General features: G+C 39.7%; 1 protein-coding gene across 1 annotated transcript; it reads right to left on the bottom strand.

Annotated features, from left to right (window-relative positions):
* Positions 1 to 1529: 1529 nt before the first annotated feature.
* On the bottom strand, positions 1530 to 23828 carry CLTRN (collectrin, amino acid transport regulator). Its single transcript, XM_005516656.3, has 6 exons — positions 23711 to 23828; positions 23272 to 23330; positions 17441 to 17526; positions 10802 to 10918; positions 7492 to 7686; positions 1530 to 3457 (listed from the first exon to the last, which is right to left on the bottom strand). The coding sequence occupies exons 1-6, from the start codon at positions 23775 to 23777 to the stop codon at positions 3307 to 3309; spliced, it is 675 nt and encodes a 224-aa protein (XP_005516713.1). The 5' UTR covers positions 23778 to 23828; the 3' UTR covers positions 1530 to 3306.
* Positions 23829 to 24464: the final 636 nt, after the last annotated feature.

The raw sequence follows: 24464 nt of genomic DNA, 5'->3' as shown, positions 1-24464 counted from the left end.
CATGATTTGTGCTCATCCTAGTCTAGACATCAATGATCTCTCTCAAGTAAGCTGAACAGAACTGGACATGTCCTTTCTGAAATGTTGACTTGCTGGGGATGTGGAGCTAATGCTAAATGTTGCAGATTTTCTTCAAAAAAAAACTTCTCTGGGTTTATTGCTTCATTTAATTGAATTTTCCTTTCTCCTCTCTTTTCTCAAACACAGCTCTTGAAAATGAAACAGTTCAGTCTTGGGCACACCATGTACCTTTTTTCAAAATTCATTGGCATGAAATGCCAATATAACTGAAAGCAGAACCAACTCATTGATTTAGGAAGCTGTTCTCCATATAGTCTATATTGTTTGTTACTCACTTTCCTGTTTATTATCAGAGGTTGGATGCAGGTGGTTTAGAGAAAAAAAAAAAGTGGAAGTTACATAAAACATCTGGGTTGGATCCTCAAGGGATATAAATTGTTGTTGCACCATTTGCAGGCTCTGGAGGACAGGCTGTACAAAATCAGTGTTGTTTTCTAATATGATCCTACTGTGGACTAGAAAAGAGGTTTATTTCTTCTGTAACACTGTGACCTTGATTATCCTCATTTGTGGTATCTATTTCAGTGAAAGAGCTAATACCTACACTGACTTCAAAGTGTTGCTAAATGTGGAATATGGCTCCTCATATATAATTTCTTTTTCTCAAGCCATTTTCTGTCAGCAGAGAGGCAAGCTAGATGTGTGCTCTGGGTGATTCCTATATCATCATTAGCAGAAAATTAAGCCAGACTGCTGTAAAGTAATTATGCAGCTAAAAGGTGAGCTGTAAGGAAGACACTGATTAAATACTTACCACCACAGTCAGCCCACATTGCTTAATGTCTTGTTTAGGGGATTTCAATCTGTTTTCAAATTGGTGGCCAGTGCCATGGGCTGAACTGAACCTTCTTTCAGGCCTTAAGAAAGAAGTATGCTCAGATAAGCCTGGCCCTTTCTCATCTCAAGAGAATTTTATTTCAGTATCATACAGTACAATACAGGATAACAGCAATTCTTAATCTGTAGCTTGAGGTTGCTCTTGCACCACTAAGCTGTTCTCACGAAAATCTTTCACAGGTTCTTACAGAGGTGCTGCAGTCACAGCAATTCATTGTGGTCACACTGAGGTGTAGCTATCTGTCATGCAAAGAATGGGAAAAGTATGAATGTTTAGAAAGGATGGGATCTGAATTACCTCAATAAAACCTTTCCTACATGAGAGACCTTGGAGCAATGACTGAAGCAGTAATAATAACACTGTACTCTCTATTTCCCCTCCAACACTGTCAAGCTTCATTTTCAACATTCCTGTGAGAAATACATCCACATCTTGTGGATGGTAATTTTGAAGCACTGAGATATTATCACTAATAACTGACTTTATTAATCCTTTCCAGAACAGAGCAGCACACACTGGGACACAGAGATGATGCAGTCCTTGTCCAGAGAGACCCACCAGCAGGACATCAAAGACAACTGTGACAAATGAGATCACGTGATACAAATGATTAGTGGGTTCCATAGTTTTATTTTGTATTTATTTTTGTATTTTGTATTTATTTTGTATTTGTATTTAAATTTGTATTTATTTTGTATTGCATCCCCTGCTTCCCCCAGCCTTTGACTTCCCTTGCTCAGCTTTCCCCTTTCACCCTGCTGCTTTCCCTTCTCCTTCCCATTCCTCCCTTTCTGCTGACACTGGTCCTAAGAGACAGTACTGAGACAAGTCAAAGGTGCTCAATACAGCCAAAAGGCTGAAGGATTTCCACCCTGGGAAACAAGAAACCTTTGTACCCTTCAGGACACTAGATGGTCCTTTACAAGCAGCTTTTCCCTTGTTTAAGCCTGTTCCTGTTGGTGAGGAGTCTGATGAAACACTCCTAATAAGCAAAGAGGTTTTCTAATATTGCATCTAAACATGACACTGGAAATGGGACGGTTAACGGTCAAATCCAGTGATGTGGGCAGATGCTTGGTGACTGCAGATATTTTGCTTCAACACATTTCCATTCTGTTTTTAAAGTTACCCACACACAAAACTCCCCTTTTCTGTGGACCAGTGCTTCTGAGACAGCCAGAATTTTATCACTTATCCAGGTGATTATTCACACCTTGAATCCTTTCAAAAGTTATCCACCTATCACATGAACGTGAAGGCTCATCTGACCCCATGCTGCCTATGTTGGAAATCTACTCTAGCTTTATCATTAAAAACTGAAAGCAAGACTTTTCCAGAGAGCTGTGAAAGACTATTTAGAAGGGCGTCTATATAACGACAGGACAAGGGGAAATGGCTTCAAACTGAAAGAGGGCAGGTTTAGATTAGGTATTTGGAGAAAATCCTTTACTGTGAGATTGTTGAGGCACTGGGACAGAACACCCAGAGAAGTTGTGGATGTCCCACCCCTGAAAGTGTTCAAGGCTGGACTGGACAGGGCTCTGAGTAACTTGGTCTAGCAGAAGGTGTCCCTGCCCATGACAGGGGGATTGAAACTAGATGATCTTAATATCCCTTCTAATCCAGGCTGGCTTGTGATTCTATGATTTAGTGAGAGCCACTAAACACTGACTGCACCTGAGGAAAATCTGCCCTTGTTGCAACTTTTAATTTCAACAAATTTCAGAGTTTTGCAACTTTTAATTGGCAGCTCACAAAATCTGTAACTTTGACAGTTAAGTGAAAAACACTTCTAGTACCGTTTTTTTCTAGCCTCAGAGCTATAGATGATCCAGGTATTTTGACCTGGTCTTACAGAGGCTGTGAAAGCTTTTTTGTTTCTCAATATACGAAAACTGTCATGCACTGTTGACTGTTCCATCCAAAGGCATACTACATAGCAGCAAACAGAAGTAATTTTACAGAGAAACTTTTGCATATGGCTTGAAAAAAAACCCATCAAGAATTGGCAATGATAGATGATCTCACTAGTGAGATTCAAGAATACTGCTGTTTCACATTTATGTCAGAGAAAAACAAACAATGGACATATTTAAATAATCATTAAAAATGAGATGTCTGGCACAAGGCAGGTTCCAACCCTGTTCTGCCACACATCTTCCGGAAATCTTTTATGGATATTATCTGAGGCCTTCTTATTTGCGTTGCTCATGAAAAAGAACTGTAATGGAGGTTCAAGTGTATGTGTTATCAGCAAAAGGTTCTCTCAAGGGAAATTACATAGAAGGACGTTTTTCTTGTCTTCATGTTTGACATTCAGGAGTAGTGACGAGAAAAGGCAGGCAAAGGAGTCTTTCAGGAAACCACCCAGGAGCAGTGGCAGCATTTCATAGGGATGTGAACCGTTCATCATCTGCTGCAAAGACCCCATTAATGTGGCCTGCTTTTAAATCCAGTGCTTCACAAGGAATCCCATTTTCTAGTGTCACTTCATCTTTATCTTCTAAATTTTCTCTCTCTGTTGACTCTTTATTCTTTCTAAAAACAAGAAAGAAAAAATCATCTTATTCTGTTGACCTGCAGCACTCCACCATGATTCCACAGAAAGAAAACTGCATATTTAGTTAGAAGTTTATCATAGATTATGCTCCTAAAGGCACAATCTGGTGTACTTCCTTGCTGTAGTAAATACACCAGATGGGTTTATCTAAATACAGTAGCTGGGGGACACACAGATTGAAGCCCTTAGCAGTTTGAGATCAGAACTGGAGATCAGAAAAAGTGAAGTAGACATGTTGTAAGTATATTTTAAATATTATTTCACCTTCTTATTCTGCAACATGACTAGAAGGTGCAAAAGAAAAGCTGGGGCAAAACAAAATTTGAAAAAATTCTCTAAATCTGTTTGGGTTTTTTTATATCAGGAAGGTCTACATTAAGCATGTAGTCTGACCCTGTCATGTACATCATAGATCACATCCCATGATCTGTACAAAATAAAAAATATTTTTTAGAAACAGATTGGTCTTAGACTAACTATAGCCTTCAAATGTGGAAACTTAGTTGCCCTCATATCCATGATTACCTTCTTCAGGACATTCATGACTACTTTCTTAGGTATCTCAATGCTGCAAATCTGCATTTTTTCTTTAAACTTCATTATCAGCCACTTTCCTACCCAGTATTTTACACTTCCGTTTTCTAGATCAAACAATTGCATGGCTTTCACTTTTCCAGACTTCAGTTGTCCTAAAAACATATTAAAATAATGGTTGAATAAAATTATCTACATTTAAAAAAAAAACTAAAAAAGTTATGTAAAATACAATAATGAGGAGATGTAATAAACAAATATCAGTCAACAGGTCATGATGTTCCTTTAATTCCAGATTTACTCTGACCTTGAGAACAATTAGTTCATAGCTGAAAATCCTGCAGTACTTTATGGCCTGCAGCATCAGCGGTTTCAGAGGACAAGAAACTCAAAGGTCAACTGCACTGCTTCTTCCTATCCCACAACATGCATTGTAACAATCTGATTCAGGACAACTGTAAAAATCTGACTCAGTGTAACTGCCAATGACAGAGATATTAACAATAATAAAAATTTATTGGCCTGTGGGAGACTTGACAGTACAGACTTGTTAAAATAAACTTGGGGTGTAGTAGTGGAAACCTCTGACCTCTGGCTGCTTATACTGATAAAAAGGCGTGTTCTTTAATACAGAACTGTGAGGACAGAACATAAAAATTACTAAGAAGGAGGTTCAAAAGAAATGAGAGGAGTAGAAGACATGTGAAACTCATTACCAGAGGAATTCAGAGAAGCTGAAAATTTCCATGAATCCAAGGAGTGACTCAAGTTAAGAGAAGAGAAAACATTGTGAGTTACCCAATACAAGAAGTCCAAATCCAGCTCAGGAAGGCCCACAACTGCAAATTAATTCCTGGTAGAACTGATTTAGGGAAAGACAGTGTGGTTACTCTGTTTTCACTCTTCCCAAGGCAAATGTTTACAGCCCCTGCTGCAGATGGGATTTTGAGGGATAAGGGGAGACTTTGGGCTAGCTCAGGATAGACTGTAGAGGATGATCCTGCCCCCAGGCATGTGACAAACCTATTGCTGTAGGGGGAGGTGTCCTATTGCTGCAAGGATGGGAGAACAAACACAAGGCTGGGAGACAGTGTGTCTGACCCAGCTCTCTGTGGGCACTGAATTCAACAAACCTCTCAGTTCAATAAATGATGCATGAGTCTAACTCAGTACTGAAACTCCTCTGTAGGCAGATTCCTCCTCCCTGACACCCTGAGCATGGACAGCCTGGAGCACGTGCTTTTGGTCTTATCTGAACTGAGGTATTTGAATGGTACTTTAAACTGCCTTTAAAGACAAAATGCCAGATTTATAAGAAGCCAACACAATCCTTGGGGCCAGAGTTCCAACATAGTTTACTAGACAAGAGAGTTCCCATTATGTAAGCTCTGAATGGACTTGTAAGAAAGCTAATTACTGGACATACTGAAGTCTTTGAAAACCTGGTCACTTCAGTGTCTGACAAAGAAATCAGCACTTTTGAAATCCTTTTTTCTGATGTCTGGCTTTTTTTTTTTTTTTTTTCCTAGGTAGCCAAACAGCCCAGACCATCCCTTTTACCTCTCCAGTCCTTGCAACAGTAGATAGAAGAAATATATGCTTGGTTTACCCTCTCTCTCACTTCCCCACCCCTGCCTACACATGTTATTGATGTGAAAGGAGGGTTAGAGTTCAGCTACAGATGAACCTGCCCTGAGGAAAGATTATATGTAATGGAAGAGTAGGGAAACAGAGGGAGAAGTGAAAAAAGCATAGCAACTAAAAGAAGTGCATGAGATGGGGAGGGTGCTAAATGAGCACAGGCCAGCAGCAACAAGCCATATTAATGGCAGTGTGATGATAAGAGCATGCGGTTTACACCATATGGAGGGGAACTGCTCAAACTCGGCTGAGTTATTTTTGAAAATACAGAGGGAAATCCCATCTTTCAGCATGATATGAAGCACAAGTGATTATTTTAGCTAGAAAAAACACAACTGTTTATTATAGTTTATTTATATTACATTTATGTAAAATGTTCAAAGATACCCTTAAAGTTTGGCACTATAAAGAAACACAGAGCCATGATGCCACAGAGGGCAGATATGGGCTTCAGGTGGCAACATCATGCAGTTTTACAGAAGAGGTTGCCTATGTTTAGGGCATGAAATAATTCAGTCCATACAACATGAGTGTGATAGGGCTTTAACTATCCACAGATTCCAAATATCTTCCCAGACTCTTTCCCCAACATCATCTTTCATCTACTGTTTGCTGAATTTTGTGGGGTTTCTTTGAAAACTGAAAAGGGTTTTGGAAATTCACGCAACTCCTCTGATTGCAAAATATAACTGAAGGGATTCTGACTATACTACTAAAGGTTCTCTATGAGAAGCACTTAACCTTCACAAGTGTTGTTCTTCTGAGGTCTTTTAACATCCTTCAGGGTAATAAAAAGGCAGAATGGAAAAGTCTATGCAACATGCCACTTTTCATATATTAATTCCCTGCTCTGATATATTTGGGGATACAATCCATTATAGAGTCATTAATTTTGATATTATCTGGTTATCAGCAGGAATTTACCCTTTTTCAGTTCTTTTGCTGTTCCTGTATAAATCTATTGCTGAAGTCAGAATTTTGTGTAAACCTAAACTCTGTGGCAGCCAAAAGCATGGCAGAAGCTGAACTTCTATGGCAGAATCTCAACTCAGCTGAGAAATTTCTATTCCTTATATTCAACCCAGAGCCAGCAGAGATGGCAGGATCAAAATTCCACCTGCTCTCTGTGTTGTTCCCACATGCTCACACTAGGGAAGCATGAATACCCTTTTCTTTTTCACCAGTGCCACCAGGATGGAAATGGAGAGGAAAAGAGAGTATCTCTCTCCTACCCTACCACCAGAAAAAACTCCTAAGCTCATGGGGAGATCTGCCCATGAACCTGTGAAGGGCTGGGTATTTTGGGCTCATCAGGTCATGAGTGGTAAATGAAACCCTGCTCTGTTCCAGCAAGCAGGCCCTCTTCAGCCATAAATTAATCATTACTGTGTGCTCTACCGAGTCTTCTCAAGCTGCAGCAGCATGGTTTTTCAGCCCTACCAGCTTTTGACACTACTGGCTTGGAAAGGACACAGTCACTGCCAGCCTTCCCCTTCTTGGTAGCTTTTTGGGGGTGGTCTGTGAGAGGAGACTCACCCATGCCACAATAAACCTTCACAAGAATGACATCAGTTGTCCTTTTAAAGCCCATCTCTAGTTAGGTGGCCTCCAAGATCATATTCTTACATTCTCCATTTCCTCATTATATCCCAAAACTACTAAGGCATCCATACTTAACAGTTTAAAATTTTGAGTCTTTTCTTCAGAAAAGGAGAGATAGGTTATCTTTACCTAGCTAGTGAAGGATGCATAGCATTAATCTGTCTGAGGCTGCTCTGAAACACAGACCTTACTAACAAGTATTCCATTAAAACAGAAGAAAGACTAAGCTGCTTACTTCTTGTGTTTCTGAATCCCTGAAACAACGAGGAAAACAATCCCAGCCACAATGAGACAAAGAACAACACCAAATACAATAAGCCAGACGGGAGTAGAGGGTTCAACAGGAGGTGATAAGGTTGAGGTTATCTTCAAGAACTGCAGTGTTTTGTCACTCAGTAGGAAGGCATTGTTGATTCTGTTCCGGTTCATCCTTCAAGAGAAAAAACCCAAATAAACAGAAAAACATCACAACTCTTTATAAAGGCATTTTACAACTTAAAAAGATAGCAGAAAATAAAAGGATTTTTCATGAATGTGCTACAATTTAGTCAGGGCTGAATGTCATCCACCATGATGAAGGAAAGGATGTTATCTACCATGGTGGGGATCAGGCTCTTCTCTCCAGCAACAGGACAAGAGGATATAGCCTCAAACTGCATCAGAGGAGGCTCAGGCTGGACAACAGGAGGAATTTGCTTCATTGCAAGGGTGCTTAAGCATCGGAAAAGGCTGTCCAGGGAGTGGTGGAGTCACCATCCCTGGAGGTGCTCAAGACACAACTGTACATGGCACTTAGTGCCATTGTCTGCTTGACCCAGTGGTGGTTCAGTCAAAGGTTGAACTTGATGACTTTGGAGGTCTTTTCCAACCTAAATGATTCTGTAATTCTATGATGTTGGCAGGATTACACAGACTTTGACTATAACAGAGACCTCAGTAATCCATAGACACCCACACACTTAGAACATTTGGAACACAAGAGTTTCATATGCATTTATCTGAAAATCTGGGAAATACAGATGAGACCTGAAGTATGGTGTTATTATTTATTTCTGTTTTGAACCATGTCCTGAAGACATAGCAACTTGTAAGCTGTAAGACTGGCTCTGTTGCCTTGCTCATGCAGCATTCAAGATTAGCACAGGAGTGGCAGATCTACCCTTCAATGCTTGCAGGATTTACTTGCAGTTGTCCCCTAGTCCCTCAAACTGAGCCATCCTGCATGTTATGGGCTGGTACATCTGCCCCTGCTAGTGTAGATTTTCCTAGATCTATGAGGCACAGGAAACAATTTGGTCTGGAAGAATCCACACCTATTGTCAACATGTCCTTCTTCCCTGCAGGATGCAGCTAAAGGGATTTGTACTTTCCACATTTTTTCCATTTCCATATGAGAAACTCTAAGTCTGAGAAATATGTTTTTTCACAGAAGTAGTACAACTGCTATCCTTTAGCGGATATCTTCATCCATTTTCTCTGCCTGTAAGCATTTCCCTGCCTGTAAGATATTTCTGGATCTAAATCTAAGCAGGCTTAAGAGGCTTTAGAAGTATCTTTTACTAGCTTTTTCAAAATGTTAAAATTTTTTAAGCAAATGGATTACATATACTGGTCTTGAGAGTTTATTTTTGATAGCAGTTTTATGAATTAATGGAGCTCTTTTTTGTATACAATTCAATTTATTTACCACGGAGCAAGTACTTCCTAAGAAAAAATTTACGGGAAATGCAGGTAAGATTTAAAAAAAATCTATTCTTGGAAATCATGTTTGGCTGTCCCTTAAACAGGAAGTTCTTAGCCTTAATAGAAAGTCAGCATTCCTGGACAGGACTGAAATCCATGGCATGTTTTAAGACTCATAATTCCATAAGCTGTCTGCCATTTAGAAAAGATTTCCTTACTGATATGAATGGATCATTGTGAATAGCTGAAATAAGCATTGTTTACCCTCATCCAATGGCTTGAATTTCAGAACTGTGTGCTGAAACACATGCAGGCAACTACAAATGCATCTTACATTTCTATATGCATAACTATGTACTGTGTATATTTATGCAAAATCTTGAGTATCATACAGAATTCTGACATGGTTTACCTTTCTCTTTTTTCTTACTTTGTAGAAATCTCATGCAACAAAATTCTAGTCCATGACTAGTGTTATGTGCTACCCTAGCATAAAGAATTATAACAAAGGTTTTGTATGGAAGCCTGCAATCAGAAGCAATTGAACAAAAAGCATTGTAGTTTTATAGCGCATTTTATTTCTTGTTTTTAAATTAGGTAGGAATTAAAACTTTTCATAAATAGCATATTCTTTATCAGGTGACAGACAACAGTTAAAAACCAAACAATAACAGCGTCCAATTTCTGTGCCAAACAGGGCACATAAAAGACTTAAATAAATCAGCTTATGCTACTGAATGTATCAAAGAATAACAGAAATGCAAAACCCCCGCAATTCCAGCACTCTTACAGAGAGCCTCAGTGAATAAATAATCTGCTTCTCCACTAATGCTATGAAGCTATTGTTTGGTGTCTCTGTAGGAAATAGTTTAATCTGCTCATAAGCTTAAATTAATCTTTCCAAAAGAACGCATACTCATTCATCAGGAATTAGGCATTACACCTCCATAGAGATAACACAAATTTTCAAGACAGAGCACAGAATGCCTGAAAACAAAGAGATCCATTTTCCACTCCATGCTTGAGAAATATATGTGCATTATGCTGCTTGAGGGACTCATCCCTATAAACCCCTAGTGCAGGGATTTTTTTACCACTGAAGTCAGATTACCCTATTTTTCCTTTTTTCTTGTCAGCTCCACATTCTTCCTTTTATTTGCTACAGAATGTGATCGTAGAAAACAAAGTGATTTGTAGTGCACTGTACTTTGTACAAGCAGCGCTCAGATGTGATATTGACTGGCATTCTAGAATGAGCTGGTATGACAAGAATGTGAGCATAAGATTGCTTAAACCAAGATGGGACACAGTCAGCTCTGCTCATGAGGAATTCACACAAGCTCTTCTCATGTGAAAGCTGACTTCTAAATTAAGTCAGGTGATCTGTTAGTGAGAAGCACTGAAAGGGAGCCTATAGTCATTAGCCCAGGTATAGATGTGCATGTAGCATGCAGTGAAAGATAAATTATATTAATCACATCCAGAAAGTGTGCCCTTCCATCACCTGAGGAAGAAGGCTGTCTCACTGGGAAATGCAGCAGTTGGATGAGAGCAGTGTGCCACACACTGGACAGCACATCACAGGGAGGGCTCTGGAAAGGGACTAGATTTCTTCTGAGTCTCCAGCATCAACAAGGACTCTTTCCAAAGTTATAATCCCAAGGCTCACATTCTTCGCATTCTGTGGGACTTTTAAACACCCTCTAATCCCACATTCATTAAAGAGTACTGACCCGTCAGTGTTTTAGCAACTCGGATTAGTTCATCCTTAAAAATGCAAAGTGCTCATTCATACAAGGCCCTGAGAGAGAAAACATCCTCAGTAAACTAGGAAGAAAACATTGCAAAAGCAGTGACTGTACCTGATGGCTGCCTCTACCTCACTTCCAGGAACAGTTGTCACGTTTTTGGAAGAATCTGTGACTACAAACCAAAAGGACACCCGGTCTGTCACATTACAGAGCAGCACATTGGAAATTCTGCAGACATTTAAAACAAAAATCATCATTAAAGAAGCATGGAATGAATTGTTGAAATATTTTAGATTTTCTTAAAATATTGCTCTCAACTAAGGGGGAAATTTTTTTTATTTTTAAAAAAGTTAACAGTTAATACCCAAGAAAGAAATACCATTCACAGCATTTCTCATCTTCCATATGATTTTAAAGAAATCAAGCTTTTGAAGACCAAAAGAGTCTTCAAACAAATTTCTAAATCTATTACAGGCTTGCATGGTCTTGGACATACATTTAGTGTAATCAAATGGAAGAAAACCCCCATAGTTGAATAACAATCATCATTGGCTGTGACAAAGGCCATATAATGGAGCAAGTGCATTGGTGAACAAAGAATTCTGGTTTTGACAGTAAATACCACAGGAACCAGTCATTGAGAATTGCCCACGTGACTGTCAAATGAGTGCAGTTCTTCTACAAGATACATTTGTTGGAGGGAACATCAGTGGAACTGATGTTATGCTTTTTGACATCTTTGTTCACAGAGCCAGGAACAGAGTGGAGGGAACAAGTTAAATTTAGTCATTCTACTGGCACTGGCCTCTTCCTTTTAGTTTATGCCTTGTCAAATACTTATATTATCTATTTTAAAGAAAGATTGCTCAGTTTTATGTGAAGTTAAATGTGGAGGAGCACAGGCATGTCGCCTTTCATGGCATTCTACATAAACAGTGCGTGAAATGCCTTTTAAACGCCATTTTTTTCCAGATTTCCACTAGTAAATGGTGGAAACATCAGAAAACCCTTCTGGAATGACACAATCGCGAGTATTTAAGCAAAGGAAATTAAATCCATTCCGATCCATGTCAGGACCCTGACAGGGCTAGGGCGCGCCCCGCGCTCTGCTGCGCAGCGCCACCTGCCGGCCCCCGGCAGCACCGCCCCGGGGGAGCCGGGAGGGGCACTGGGGGCACTGGGGGGACTGGGGGCACTGGGGGGACTGGGGGCACTGGGGGGACTGGTGGGAGTAGTGGGATTGGTGGGACTACTGGGGCATCCACAGCTTCTCAGGGAAGCCTGTGCCAGTGAGTCACCACCAGTAAAGAATTTCTTACACATATCTAATCCAAACCTACTTTTCATTTTGAAGACAATCCCATTAGTCCTGTCACATGCCCTTGTCAAAAGGCTCTTTCCATCACTCTTGTAGGTTCCTTTCAGGTACTGGAAGGTGCTATAACGTCAAACTAGAGCTCTTTTCTCCAGGCTAAGCAAACCAAATTGTCTCATCTTTTCCTGGAAGGAGAGGTGCTCCAGTCCTCTAATCACAGAATCATAGAATATTCTGAGTTGGAATGGACCCACAAGGATAATTAAGTCCAGCTCTTATGTGAGTGGTCCATGCAGGGATCAAAGTCAGAACCTTGGCATTTTTAGCACCATGCTCCAAACAGCTGAGCTGATTTCATTTTGGCTTTGACAGGTTCATGTCCTTCCTGTGCTGGGGACCCTAGAGGTGGGTGCAGCACTCCAGGTGGGGTCTCACCAGAGCAGAGCAGAGGGGCAGAATCCCCTCTCTTGCCCTGCTGGCCACACTACTTTGGATGCAGACAGGATGCAGTTGGCTTTCGGGGCTATAAGCACCCATTCCAGAGAGATACACAATAAAGTGGAAAGCAAGGATTTTGCAGAGCCAAAATGATCACCTTTACCTCTCTAGAACAGTATCAATTTTACAGAGAATTTTTATGGATAAAAGAGGAGATCCATCCTCTGGAATTTGGAAAGATGCTCACATCAGTTTGCTGGCAACAGTCAGAAGATGAAAGCAGGTTTATTCTTTGCAAAACAAAAAGCAAGCACAAAATTTGCAGTAGAGGGGAAAAAAATGCTTACTTTTGGCTGGTAGCTGACAAACTCTTGCTGACTTCACAGAATATCTAAAATTGTAACTGCAGAGGAGGTTTTCTATCTGGGTGTTTGTAACAGTAGGACCCAAAACTTCATGTTGCCAAAGTTCCTAAAGCTGCAGTTTCTGTGGTGCAATCAAAAACCAGGCCAGGTGAAAATCTGAGTTGGTGTTGCCCTACAGATGTTCTTGAAATGGGGTAAGAAAGATTGATCCCCAAAGAGAAAGATAAAGGCAGACAAGGACTGTCAGAACACCCTGACTTTCACACTCTCATTCAAAGACTCTTCAAGCTAGGGTCTTCCCTAAAGTGCCAAGGTTTTTAGCATGAGAAAAGGCAGTCAGTCATCACAGGGGTAGCATCTCTGTAGAACAATCAGCACTGAAACAAGATGCAGCAAGGATTGCACTAGGATATGTAAATTTGGCTTATTTTCTGTGTTGTTTCTAAAATCTTTCTCCAATTCTAAAATCCTTCTCAATTACAAGCATCCAAACTCTGGTTTCACTGCCACCATTTTTTCATCAGTGGAATACAAATGCCATAAACCCTTCCAGGCCCCAAAGAGAATAATCCCACTCATGAGAAATTCAAAGGGGATAAGTAAACACCAAAACAGATTGTCTCAACAAGCATCAGTGTGGCAATTTCAGTGCAGTGGTGCCCTTTTTTTAATCCCATGCCATTTGCTTGAAGGTTTGATTCACAACACGAAGAACCATTGCAACTATGCTGTCACACTGTATAGAGCTGAGAAACCTGGCTTCTCCCAGCACTAATGAAGTGTATTTGTAAATATATATGTGGACATTTTTTCCTTTCCTTAGCAGTTGATAGACTTTTGACATGCTATTATAGGAGACTGTTATCATCAAAATGACAAGATCCTGGTTCGACCTTATGGCACCATGGCCAAAGTCCAAAATTGGATTTCCTTTAATATACCAGTGAGTAGAGTGCAGGAAACCCTGGCAATTCCTTGGCCTGAAACACCATCATTGCTCCTTATGGAGATTTAAATGATTGTTTAGGGGTAAGAACAAGCTGTCAGAGAGTCAAAGGGAGCCGAGTGCCCACAATGACTGTTAGCTCATGAAAGAATCAGTCCCCAAGTCCCAGGTGCCTATCTCTAGCTCTCCCAAAAGCACCATGCCTCTTCCAACACAGGGCTCTGCAGTTGCTCCTGCAAAGGAACATTATTTTCTTTCCAGCAGGCATGGGATCACCTTGGTTTAACAGCTTTACTCCATTCTCTGATTTTGCTGTTCTAGCTGGTCACAATATTTTTAGTATCAAAAAAGACTCTTAGGAAGATGGATAATATTGATGAATTATTTTTTGGTCACTTTGTAAGGGAAGTTTTAGCTTTTCTTTATCTATAAATGGGGGGAAGATGTACCAAAAGTATATTCTGTTATTTGAATGAAAACAAATGTGTTGACATTCTTTCTGCTCTAAAGATTAACTAGTCTCAGGCCCAGAAGAGATGCATATTATTTCAAATTAGTCACAGATTAGAGAAACCAGGGTTACTAACACAGGCTACAACAATAATTTTTTAACTGGGGGATCAAAGGTTGGCTTACGTAGTTCACGACCATATGTATTGAGAATCAATTGAAAGGCCATATATAAAGCAGGAAATAATGGGGTATTAATTCTCCACTGAAAAAGAAGTATTTATTTGTATCTCAATTATTTGGTTACTGAGTAATTTGATTGATTGCACCTTTCTTCTGTTTTGTGCAAACTTGAAAATTTGACAAGCCTTTTAAACATTACACACTGCTCCATGATTTATTAAATTTCAGTTTGGAAATTAACTTTAGAGAACTCAAGATGTAACATGCAATCTTCCCCATTCTGTGCTGGGTCACTCAGTGGTTACACAAGGGCAACAACAGAATCAACTGCTGTTTGCAGCAGCACATTGAAATGCTTGTCATCACAGGCCAGCTTTTATCCAGCTTCAGAAACCTAACAAGAGGTGACTGAGTATCAAAAATGATGGGGCAGATGCAACAATGGTTATCCTGATCCACCAGACAAATAATTTTGGTAATTTGATGGTTATTTGGTACACTTGGCATTTGTGTCTCACGTGGAAGTTAGTTGTGGCTGTGAGTTACTTCAAGGCTGCAGGGGTGTTAGAAATTAATAGGCTTTTAAAGGGGAGGTTTGTCACATCCTGACCATGGCCACATGCATAATTTATACCCTGGCAGAACCAGTATTTAGCTATGTAAAATAATAGTGAATTTTTTCACAGGTTTTATTTTGACAAAAAAAGTTCAGTTAAACAGATGCAGAATTTCCATAGGTTTAGATGCTACCAGAATGCTGTCAAGGCAACTTTTTTGTTTTATATGACAGAATAATTGGGCATTGGTCTTTTACATCTCCTGAAAAAAATCTGTTGACATTTTCATACAAAAGCTCATGTAGTGAAATTCAATTTATTTGCCAGCAGTGCAATGTAATTTATTTGCTACAAGCTCCTGCTTGTGCCTCCCCCTTCACCACAGTGAAGTGTCTTCACCAGCTCTGCCAGGGTGCTGTTCCTGTGTACAGCATGCTGCTGTTCCCTCTGGGGTGCTGGCTGCTCCTACACCTCCATGCCTGCTGCAGAGGGGATGGAGCAGGACTGCACTCCTTCCTTCCAGCTGCCAGCCACAAGGGTGGGGAAAGGAGTGTGTCATTTTCAGGACATCCAACAGGATGGAGGCTTTTGCAATCTTCCTGCTCCCATGTAACAGGTAGATTCTTTGAGGTGTGTTGTGAGGTTCATCTAGCTTCTCCATCACTAAACTTACTCTGAAGTCCCTTGGGATTTGAGAGAGGTCTATGCATAGGAAACTCCTCAGCCAGTTGCCTAGGAAGTTGTGCCAGATCTCAGAGCTGCACAGCTCCCCTTCAGGTGACATGCTGTTGATAATGACCCCAAAGGTGTCTCTAACTCCTACATGAATTATCAGTTATACCTGCAACATATATCCTATGAGGGGTGTACCCAAGTTATACCCCATAAGAAAGTCTGATACCGTCTTAAAAAGAGATAAAGATGCCCAAGGCTGCCTGATTCCAAATATTATAGTGACTTTTCTGACCAACTTAGTATCAGGGAATTATTGATGTGTGCAATACCACCTCCAAACTGAAGTAACACTGGCATGATCATATTTGTCCATAGGGAAAACTTTCTAGACAGGAAACTGAATTCATTAATATCACTTCTATGATTGCCCAGAGTGAGTACAGATAACTGCCATTATAATTTCTACTCCTTCCATACTGGCTTGATTTTTTCCCATTTCTTCACCAATCTTATTTTAATCTGCACAAAACCACAGTGCTTGAAGAGGAAAAAGATCACTTGCTTCTGACACAGAATTTTTGCTGTGTGAAATAACTTTGAAGGAAGAGAATAATTTTAAAAAGGACCTAGGACTAAAATAAATATACAAAAGTGAATCTTTATGGATCAGATGCTGAATGAAAACTCTGCTGCCTTGAAAACCTGAGAAAAAGTCCTACATAATAATCTGTAATTATCTTGTATCTTGAACTCATTTTTTAAAGTGCCATTTTAGTTGGGTTGAGTAGCACGCTTGGCTGTTTTTGTTAAGCTTGATGTAACAGCTCTTTTGCTCAAAGGAGACCACTTCTGAAGAATAAAAATGAAACAGCAGAAATCAAACACTCCTGTCACATGGAGGGGGAAATCCCCTTTTACTTAAGAGAAATGCTGCACCTACAACAATAATCATGTGACTAAAGTTAACTAATATCTTTTCAAATGGGGAATATGGCTTCACCTGATGCAATGACAGCCGGAAGCAGTTTTATTTTTAAGTAAATTGAAAACCTTATTCTTGTTAGCCTACCAAAAGTATCAATCTTTCATTTCAGATTGAAAAACAATGAAAAAAATAATAGGCCTATGGAAATGCACTTACAAGGTTTTTCATTTCAGAAAGATAAGAACACTGTGAAAATACAGCTTGCTAAGTGCTCTGTCTAATCTGGTATCTAATTTCATAGAGTAGCAACGATCAGAAGCCTGAAAAGAATATTCAATACCTCAGGGTAGATTTAATCCCAAAACCAATTAAAGGCTGATTTCTATCTGCATTGCAATATCTGAAACTTCTTGATGGTGGGTAACTCAACTGCTGTAATACCAGGGCTAGGAACGCCCAGCAGAACACAGCACTGCTTAGCTATCCACCTGCCAGGGCTCCAAGTCAGCTCATCTTCAGCACACTGCTGAAGCTGAGCTCTAAGGAAGCATGCACCAGAGCTGCTTACTCAAAGATCTGTGCTACCTTTCCTGATCTCCCCATGTGTCCCTTCACCTCCTCTCAGTATGGTCTTTCTGCTGAAAGTGAACCAGCACCATCCCACTGAGATCCACTGCTGTGTCACTTCACATCCACAGGGATACTGGTTCAAAGATTGAACATTGCTTAAGATGGAGGAATGTGATGTTGAATATGTATCTGGGTGTCAGAAGTATAGTGGAACAGCCTGATTTTAGAATCTCTATATAATGATTTCTACAGCTCGGTACTGCAGAGGACAGGTCACTACATGCAGCATTTTAATATGTATAAAGCAAATCCAAGCAGATGCTTACTGAGTTGTACTCTTGCTGGAATATCTTCTCATTGCAAAAGCCACCATTGCTTTGAAGAGGTACTCTTCATTAGCATCCCAGGCATACTGTAAAGGAAGATGGAAAATAATTAGTTTCAGCACCAGTGCTGGTAGTACAGAGAGGGTAAAGAGTCACTGAACTGGAAATGCTGTATTGATCAAGAAAATTAATAAATTCTCTGATGGTGCTAAGAAAATAAATGCTCATTATTTAGTATGGACAACGGACTTTGTCTAATAGGAAAAAAAAAGTGCAATATGAACTGTAATATAAGTAATATAAACTGCAAAGAATATTCCAAAAACTGAATTAATTCAATATTTCTACAAGCTGACCAAACTGGAGATGTAAAGTTTATTATACAAAAGACTAGGCATATTACTAGAATTCTCCCCACACAGCTGTACTCATGGCCTTGCCTCTTTTGCTGGAGAAACTCAGTTAAAGCAGATGGTTTAAATCCACCCTCAAAGAACATTTGGCTCTGGCCAAAAATAATAATAAAAAACCGCCTAATGTTGGTGGTGGTCTCTGGGAGTTGGACATTAGGACACCAGGAAATAACTGCAATTGCAGCCTTATTGCCCCACACTGTCCTGATTGCAAGAAGACTCAACTGTATAACAAATTATTATACTTCATGTGAGATAGAAGAAAGAAAATAGCATCCTTACTACTTCAATAACAAGAAGAATGTAGGCTTCAAAACCTGTTATCTGTTCTCTGTTGTCTTGATGAAAAATCATGCTTTCATAATTTAAGTTTTCTGAGACAGCTTCACTGGGTTCCCCTGGGCTTTCATTCACATATGCAATTCTAATGATCTGTAAGAACTGCATCTATTACATTTTTATAACCGGAGCCATGACTGTGGCATACTGATTGAATTTCTTCCCTTCTCAGCAGATTACAAAGATTATTAGTTTGTTGGAATTATATTAAGAGAGGTTAGAAACAGCTTTCTTCAGTCAGTCAGAACACAAATCTAATCTTAAACTTTCAGCATTAAAAAAAATCTGCTCTGTAATCATCCAAATAAGAAACCCAGGGGTGTGGACACTTACCTCTGTTGTCAACTTGGACCTACTTTTTCATGGTCCTTTGTAACACATTCAAGAAACAGTAATGTACATCAAAAAGCAGTAAATAATATTGAAAATTCCAATTCTTAATTATGGTTTTTAAATTCTGATTTTGGGTGCATGGAGATGAAACCTCTCCTCAAACAAAGAGAGGATCCAACTTTCAGGTATCTGCAGCCCTCATGCTAGACTGGCATCCTGGGAAACTGAAAAAGGAAGGATGCAGTTAGTTATTTCACGGGCAGAAAGTGATCTTGTTTATCATCCCTAGATGAATGTTGAGTGAAATGGGCTCTCTGAGATGAGATAGGACAGGGAGAACAAAGCTGAGGTAGCAGACAACTTGAGCAGCATTAAAGCACAGCTGCACTGCTGAGAATCTGGGTTCTGACTCACCACTCCTGCCTTGTGAATGAACGGGCTTGAGAGCATACTGTGATAATGCTTGCCAACTTGGGAACTTAAACTGAAAAAAAAAAAAAAAACAGAGAGAAACTCTTTGGAAAAAATTTATAGAAGCCTGTGTTTTGATCCCACTGCACTGATGAAAAATGACAGTAACGAGAGCAACTAGTACTGAAAGAAAAAGAGATTGTGTGGTAAAGGAATTAATGCAGATCGGAGCCACGGAACTATTTATCATCTTTTTAAAGATATCTGTATTTAAACCATGAAGCACAATTTGCAGTACTAAGAGGGAAGATTTGTTTTTTCTGTGTGTGGCACTATTGACTGAATCCCTACATGCCATCTGCAGTCTTTGAGAACAGGTCCAAAAGGACAGAAAAAACATAATTTGCTAGCCAGTGGATTAAACCAGCTGTATAGATAATTTAATCAGTTGTCTTGAAAATGTATAATGATGAAGCACACTCCATTTCATGCTCGCATGGACACAAATACAATGCAGCACTGCCAAGTACATGTAACCAAGTACGTAAACTATGTTTATGTTTAGTGCAATGCATATATACGTGCACCATTTGTCACAGCTCTCATAAATAATGCACTAGCCTAGCACTTCTTTAAGTCAGAGTAACAAAAAGTGTATCTCAAAATCAGGGAAGATAATTTGTAGTAATAGGAATTCCAGGCCCAGTTGAAAGAGTAGGCACTTGAAAAGAGAGAGAATAAACAGAAAACTGCAAGAAAGAGGGAGAGGAGATTGGCAGAGAAAGCTCAGAAGAAATCAGGGGTCTGCTTGGATCAGGAGAAGATATTGCAGACAACTTTCTGGGCAGAAGGGCAAGAAGCCCCAAGAGAATGGAGACTAAACAGGAAGTAGAGGAGATGGAGATGGCTGTGGGCTCTAGGTGAAAAAGAACCTCTGTACATGCCTGCATATGGGAATATACAGGGGGAGGCAACATACTGAGGGGGAAAAGTAAGGCAAGAACAATTTTAAGCTAACAAACGGTATGAACTGAGGACAGGTGGGCATGAATTTCCAAAATATGGTTTCTAATCAGAAGCTTTCTCTAATCAGAGGTGCAAAGAAACATTGAATGATTTGGATTGGAAGGTACTCTAAAGATCATCTAGTTCCAACTGCCCTGCCATGGGCAGGGACACCTTCCCCTAAACCCTCCTACTATCAGCTTTATCAGCTTCATCTTTAATCTCCAAATGCAAAGGCCTGGAGCACAGCAGATGACTGAGGATGTCCCTATGCAGTGCAGCTATTGATGCACACCTTCTGCTGCTCTCGAGGAAACATGAAATTTCATTTGCAACCACATTTAAATATCTTTTTCAACCACACTGTAAATATAACTGTTATCAATGAAGCACCACATGATGGTATCAGAACTGTTAAATTTACCATCTTCATTGTGCTACAAAGGAACCAATATAAAGATGTTGGCTCAGTTGCACTTGCCATCCTTTATACATTGAGGAGCAGACACATTGTGAAAGGCAGTCTTAAATGCCTCTTACTGAATGAAGATGATGATGAGATAATGCATGAAAGATGATGAGTGTAGGTTGCTGATGGGGTGAAATGCTGTAATAGTGCTGTAAAAGACAAAATTTAAGATATGAGAATATAATATTACAAGATTGCTCTGAGCAACCTGACCTGACTTCAGTGCTGACCCAGCTTTAAGCAGGAGAGGACTAGGGACCATCCAAGATCTCTTCCCTCCTGAATGGTTCTGTGCTTAACTCTACAGCCATTCAGACTGCAGTGTGGCTACAGACACACAAACACACTTCTGAATCCCGTCTGGTGGCAAAACACAAGGTGTATGTTAGCATTCCTCTTCTTCATCCTCTACCCTGGAAGCAGCCTGAGTACATGAGCCAGAAGGGAAGTGCACTGTCTATTTCAGCTGGCTGCACCCCCTGCAGTGCCAGCTCCTTGACTCTTATGATTAAAATGAGTGGTGACACCAAGTTACACAGACTTGTCAGTGCTTATCACTTCTTCTCACTCTCCAGTTGCCTCTGTTTGAACTCTCTACCCCTCTGCTGGCTCCATTAACAGAAAGCAACTAGTGACTAGTAGCTATTCCAGAAGCCACTCATAAAGTCAAAACCATCCTCACAGGGACTCATAAATCACGTTCCATTTAGGCCTACAGGCACCATGTTTCTTCCCACAGATTAGCAAACAACATCTCTGTCAAGTACACCCATTATTTGCAAATAAAATGGTAATGGCTGAATACCTACTCCATCAGAGCTGCTCTTTCCAGTTCCATTGTGATAAGAACTAAATAAATACACTATAGGGAACTCCCTGCCTCAGAGTACAGCTTACCTGGTGAACAAATTAAAAAATGGTGTCCTGTTTTCATCAGCCTCACAGAGGGGATGGCATGTACTACACTATGTAAAAATCTGCACCAACCTATTCCCTATGCCCCTGAATGTAAACTGGAGTTATCCTGTAACTCCTGGAGAAAAATTCCAAAAGTATCAGGGCTTTCTGTTATCATGGAGCTTGAAGTGACCTGGAAATGAACTAAGGTGACTGTGTCCTGCTGCGACACAATGACAGTATTACACTTTTCTTTGTTAAAACACATAAATAACACAAAGAAGTAAAGTGCCACAAATTCTTTAATGAAAATGAATTTCAGTTTGACAGTAGTTTCAGTTTTCAATTTCAGTCACTCACAGAGAAGACTGCAATGTATATGGAAAGGAACCACTACTACCTGTGTACTTAATAAATTGTTTACAATTTGCAGATGATTTTCTATGGCATCATACCACTTTCAGCAAGCTGTTGTTCTAAAATGCTGCTCTTGATTGTCCCATTCTTTAGCTTTCACACACTTTGTTATAAGACATAAACAACTACAAAAAAGCAATAGACTCCTCAGTTACTGCTTTTTTTCTAGCAATACAAAGTGCCTTCAAGGGTAATGATTTTTCTCATACCCTTTCTGAATGAAAAATAAAAAAGCTATAAATGATCAAACAACATCTCCCTATTTTATTACAGCTGGAAAAAGGCACAAAAAAAGGGCATTACCAGGAACTGCAATTTTTGTTCTCTGCTACTGTGTTGAACTAAGATTAAATCAAAATATTAGCAGTTATCATCAAGAGGAGATTTAATAATTAACATATTTTCAGCCATAGTATTACAGTATTTTTAATAACAAAAAACCAAAAAAAACCTAGGCTCTCACTACTGTTTAATTAAAGTCTCTCACCTAAGAGAATTGACTTCACTATGAATTTCTTTACTTTAGCGGGTATCTTGAGTATTTCTTTGTACTTTGTTTGGCGTATGAAATTACCAGTGAAATTTAGGTCCCTGCTACTGTTAGTTTAAATTGTCTGATCTTTCAGGATAACTTTAAAACAGTTTCTACAGTTACAGGGAATTTCTCATATCACCAGTCTTTTGACACGTGTAACCTGCTGCTTTTTGTTTCCCAGGGTTCATAATATAATCAGACACCAGACTACAGTGGACATGACCATCCAGGATGTTTCATACCTAGTTTTCTGCTGAGCCCTGTTAATATGCTGCAGATTTGCTCTGAGTATTCAAAACTACTGTAACAAAGTACTGGGCTCTGACAAATTAAATAGTGCCTTGGATCAGGAAGGACTACTCAGTCATCTAATGTCCCAGTCTCTTATGTATCTCTCACTGCTCACACCAGTATTTCTACATTAAGCCCAAAGATCTGAATTAAGCCAAAGCATTTCAGTCCTCATGAGACAAGCCTGTGCGCCACAGGCAGAGAAGAAAGGCCACTATCTGAAGCCCTCCATTAGCAGGGAATTGATGAGACATGCTTGAATTATCTCTACAGTTAATGCTTGTCTGAGAGCCTGATATAAAGTCTCATTTCATAAAGACCTAAAAATCTTTTCCTGCTTCTCTTCCTAGACATGCTTGACTTTACAATTAGCACTCTTGAGCAGAAGTGCTTTTCCCAAAATACAGACTTACATTTATGCAGCACTTCTCATGCATAAAGTGTAACATCCCTACTGCTTTTCCAGGGGAAAAAAAAAATCTCTGACAGAAAATTATCTTTATGAAAAAACGAGCTTTATATTTCTCCTAAAGGATGCCATTTGAAGGAGTGGGCTAGTCAAATGTCAAGAAATGATTCCTGGATCATGACTTGAGCAAACTATTACAATTACCACTGCAGAACAAATTGCTTGTGCTGCCTTCAGAAATTTTATAGTATATATTACTTCTATTTTGGCAGATACTGAGTTAGGAAGACTATGTGAAGATATTTTACTTACTGCATTATCTCCCAAAGCTGTTTTGATACTAATCCGTACTTTGAAAGCATTCTGTGCTTCTGAAACAAAGAGAGAAAAGCAACATATATTGATATTTTGATCACTCAAAATAGGATTTTAAATCATTTACTTCCCTGATTATTTCACAAATTTCATTTTGTGAAATGTGTCTTAAGAAATCACCCATTTAGGAGAAGTTACTTGCATGAAAAAAAGCCCTACAGAGTCTCAATGAGGTTTACCATGACCTCTTTAAGTGAGACCAACTTCCGTACTTAATTTGCAAACTTAGAAATGAACTCAAGAAGAATGCTCAGTTCTTCAATCTTCAAACTGAAGACAATAAATTAAAATAAAAATCTTAGAAGCTGGCAGCTTTGTAGTCTAAACTGATAGCTACTTTACCTAAAGAAGGATGGTAATCAGTTCCAAATCTTACCTGGCTTGCAGAGCTCAGCATGAGCAATGGCAACTACTGACAGTGTAAACAGCAAAGCACGTAACATCCCGTCAGCATGGAAAGGTTGAGGCAAAAAGAAGTGAGTCTCCCCTGTAAAGCACTCTTAAACTTTGTGTGACCCAGGATTAAAGCATCAGGAGCACAAGTGAGCAACCAAGTAAAAGGTTTAATAATTAACCCCCGTTATTTTAGCTAAAAACAGGCACTAGAAACAACTGTCTTCTGTTAGTTATTTACTACCTTTCTCTGTAGTTAAAAAAAAAAAAAAAACTGCAATAAGTATTTAATTTTCCTTCTTCCTTTTTAGAAAAATACAACATTTTACAGAGTGTTCCAGGCCAATGTTTTTTTCTCACAGGCATACTGTCAGACACATGAGGTGTCTGTGGGATGTCACACCAGAGCAGCTGGCAACTGTTACCCACAGCAGGCGAATCTGAAGCTTGGCTGTCACTAGATCCCAAAGGAAGCTGCCACCTGTCTTCCATGGGAAACTGTCTTGCCCCAGTGAGAGTCCTTGAGGACGGAGGAAGACTGGGGGCCCTTTTCACCTTGCCAGAAGAAATGTGTGATGAGTACAGAAATCCTGGACCCATAAAAACAGGACTCAGGCATTGCCCCTCACTTGCCTTTGAACTCGCAGCACTTGGGAAGGGCCAGCCTGATGGACAATGCCGTGTCCCCCCATCCCCACCTCAGCCCCACTCCTGTGTCTTGGCTCAAGCCCAGCAGA

The sequence above is a fragment of the Pseudopodoces humilis genome, chromosome 2, assembly GCF_049639895.1.
Source record: "Pseudopodoces humilis isolate 2021_Gansu_Grassland_sample_001 chromosome 2, ASM4963989v1, whole genome shotgun sequence".
Taxonomy (NCBI): domain Eukaryota; kingdom Metazoa; phylum Chordata; class Aves; order Passeriformes; family Paridae; genus Pseudopodoces; species Pseudopodoces humilis.
The sequence above is the reverse complement of the archived record's forward strand: the minus strand, read 5'-3'. Positions and strand labels throughout refer to the sequence as shown.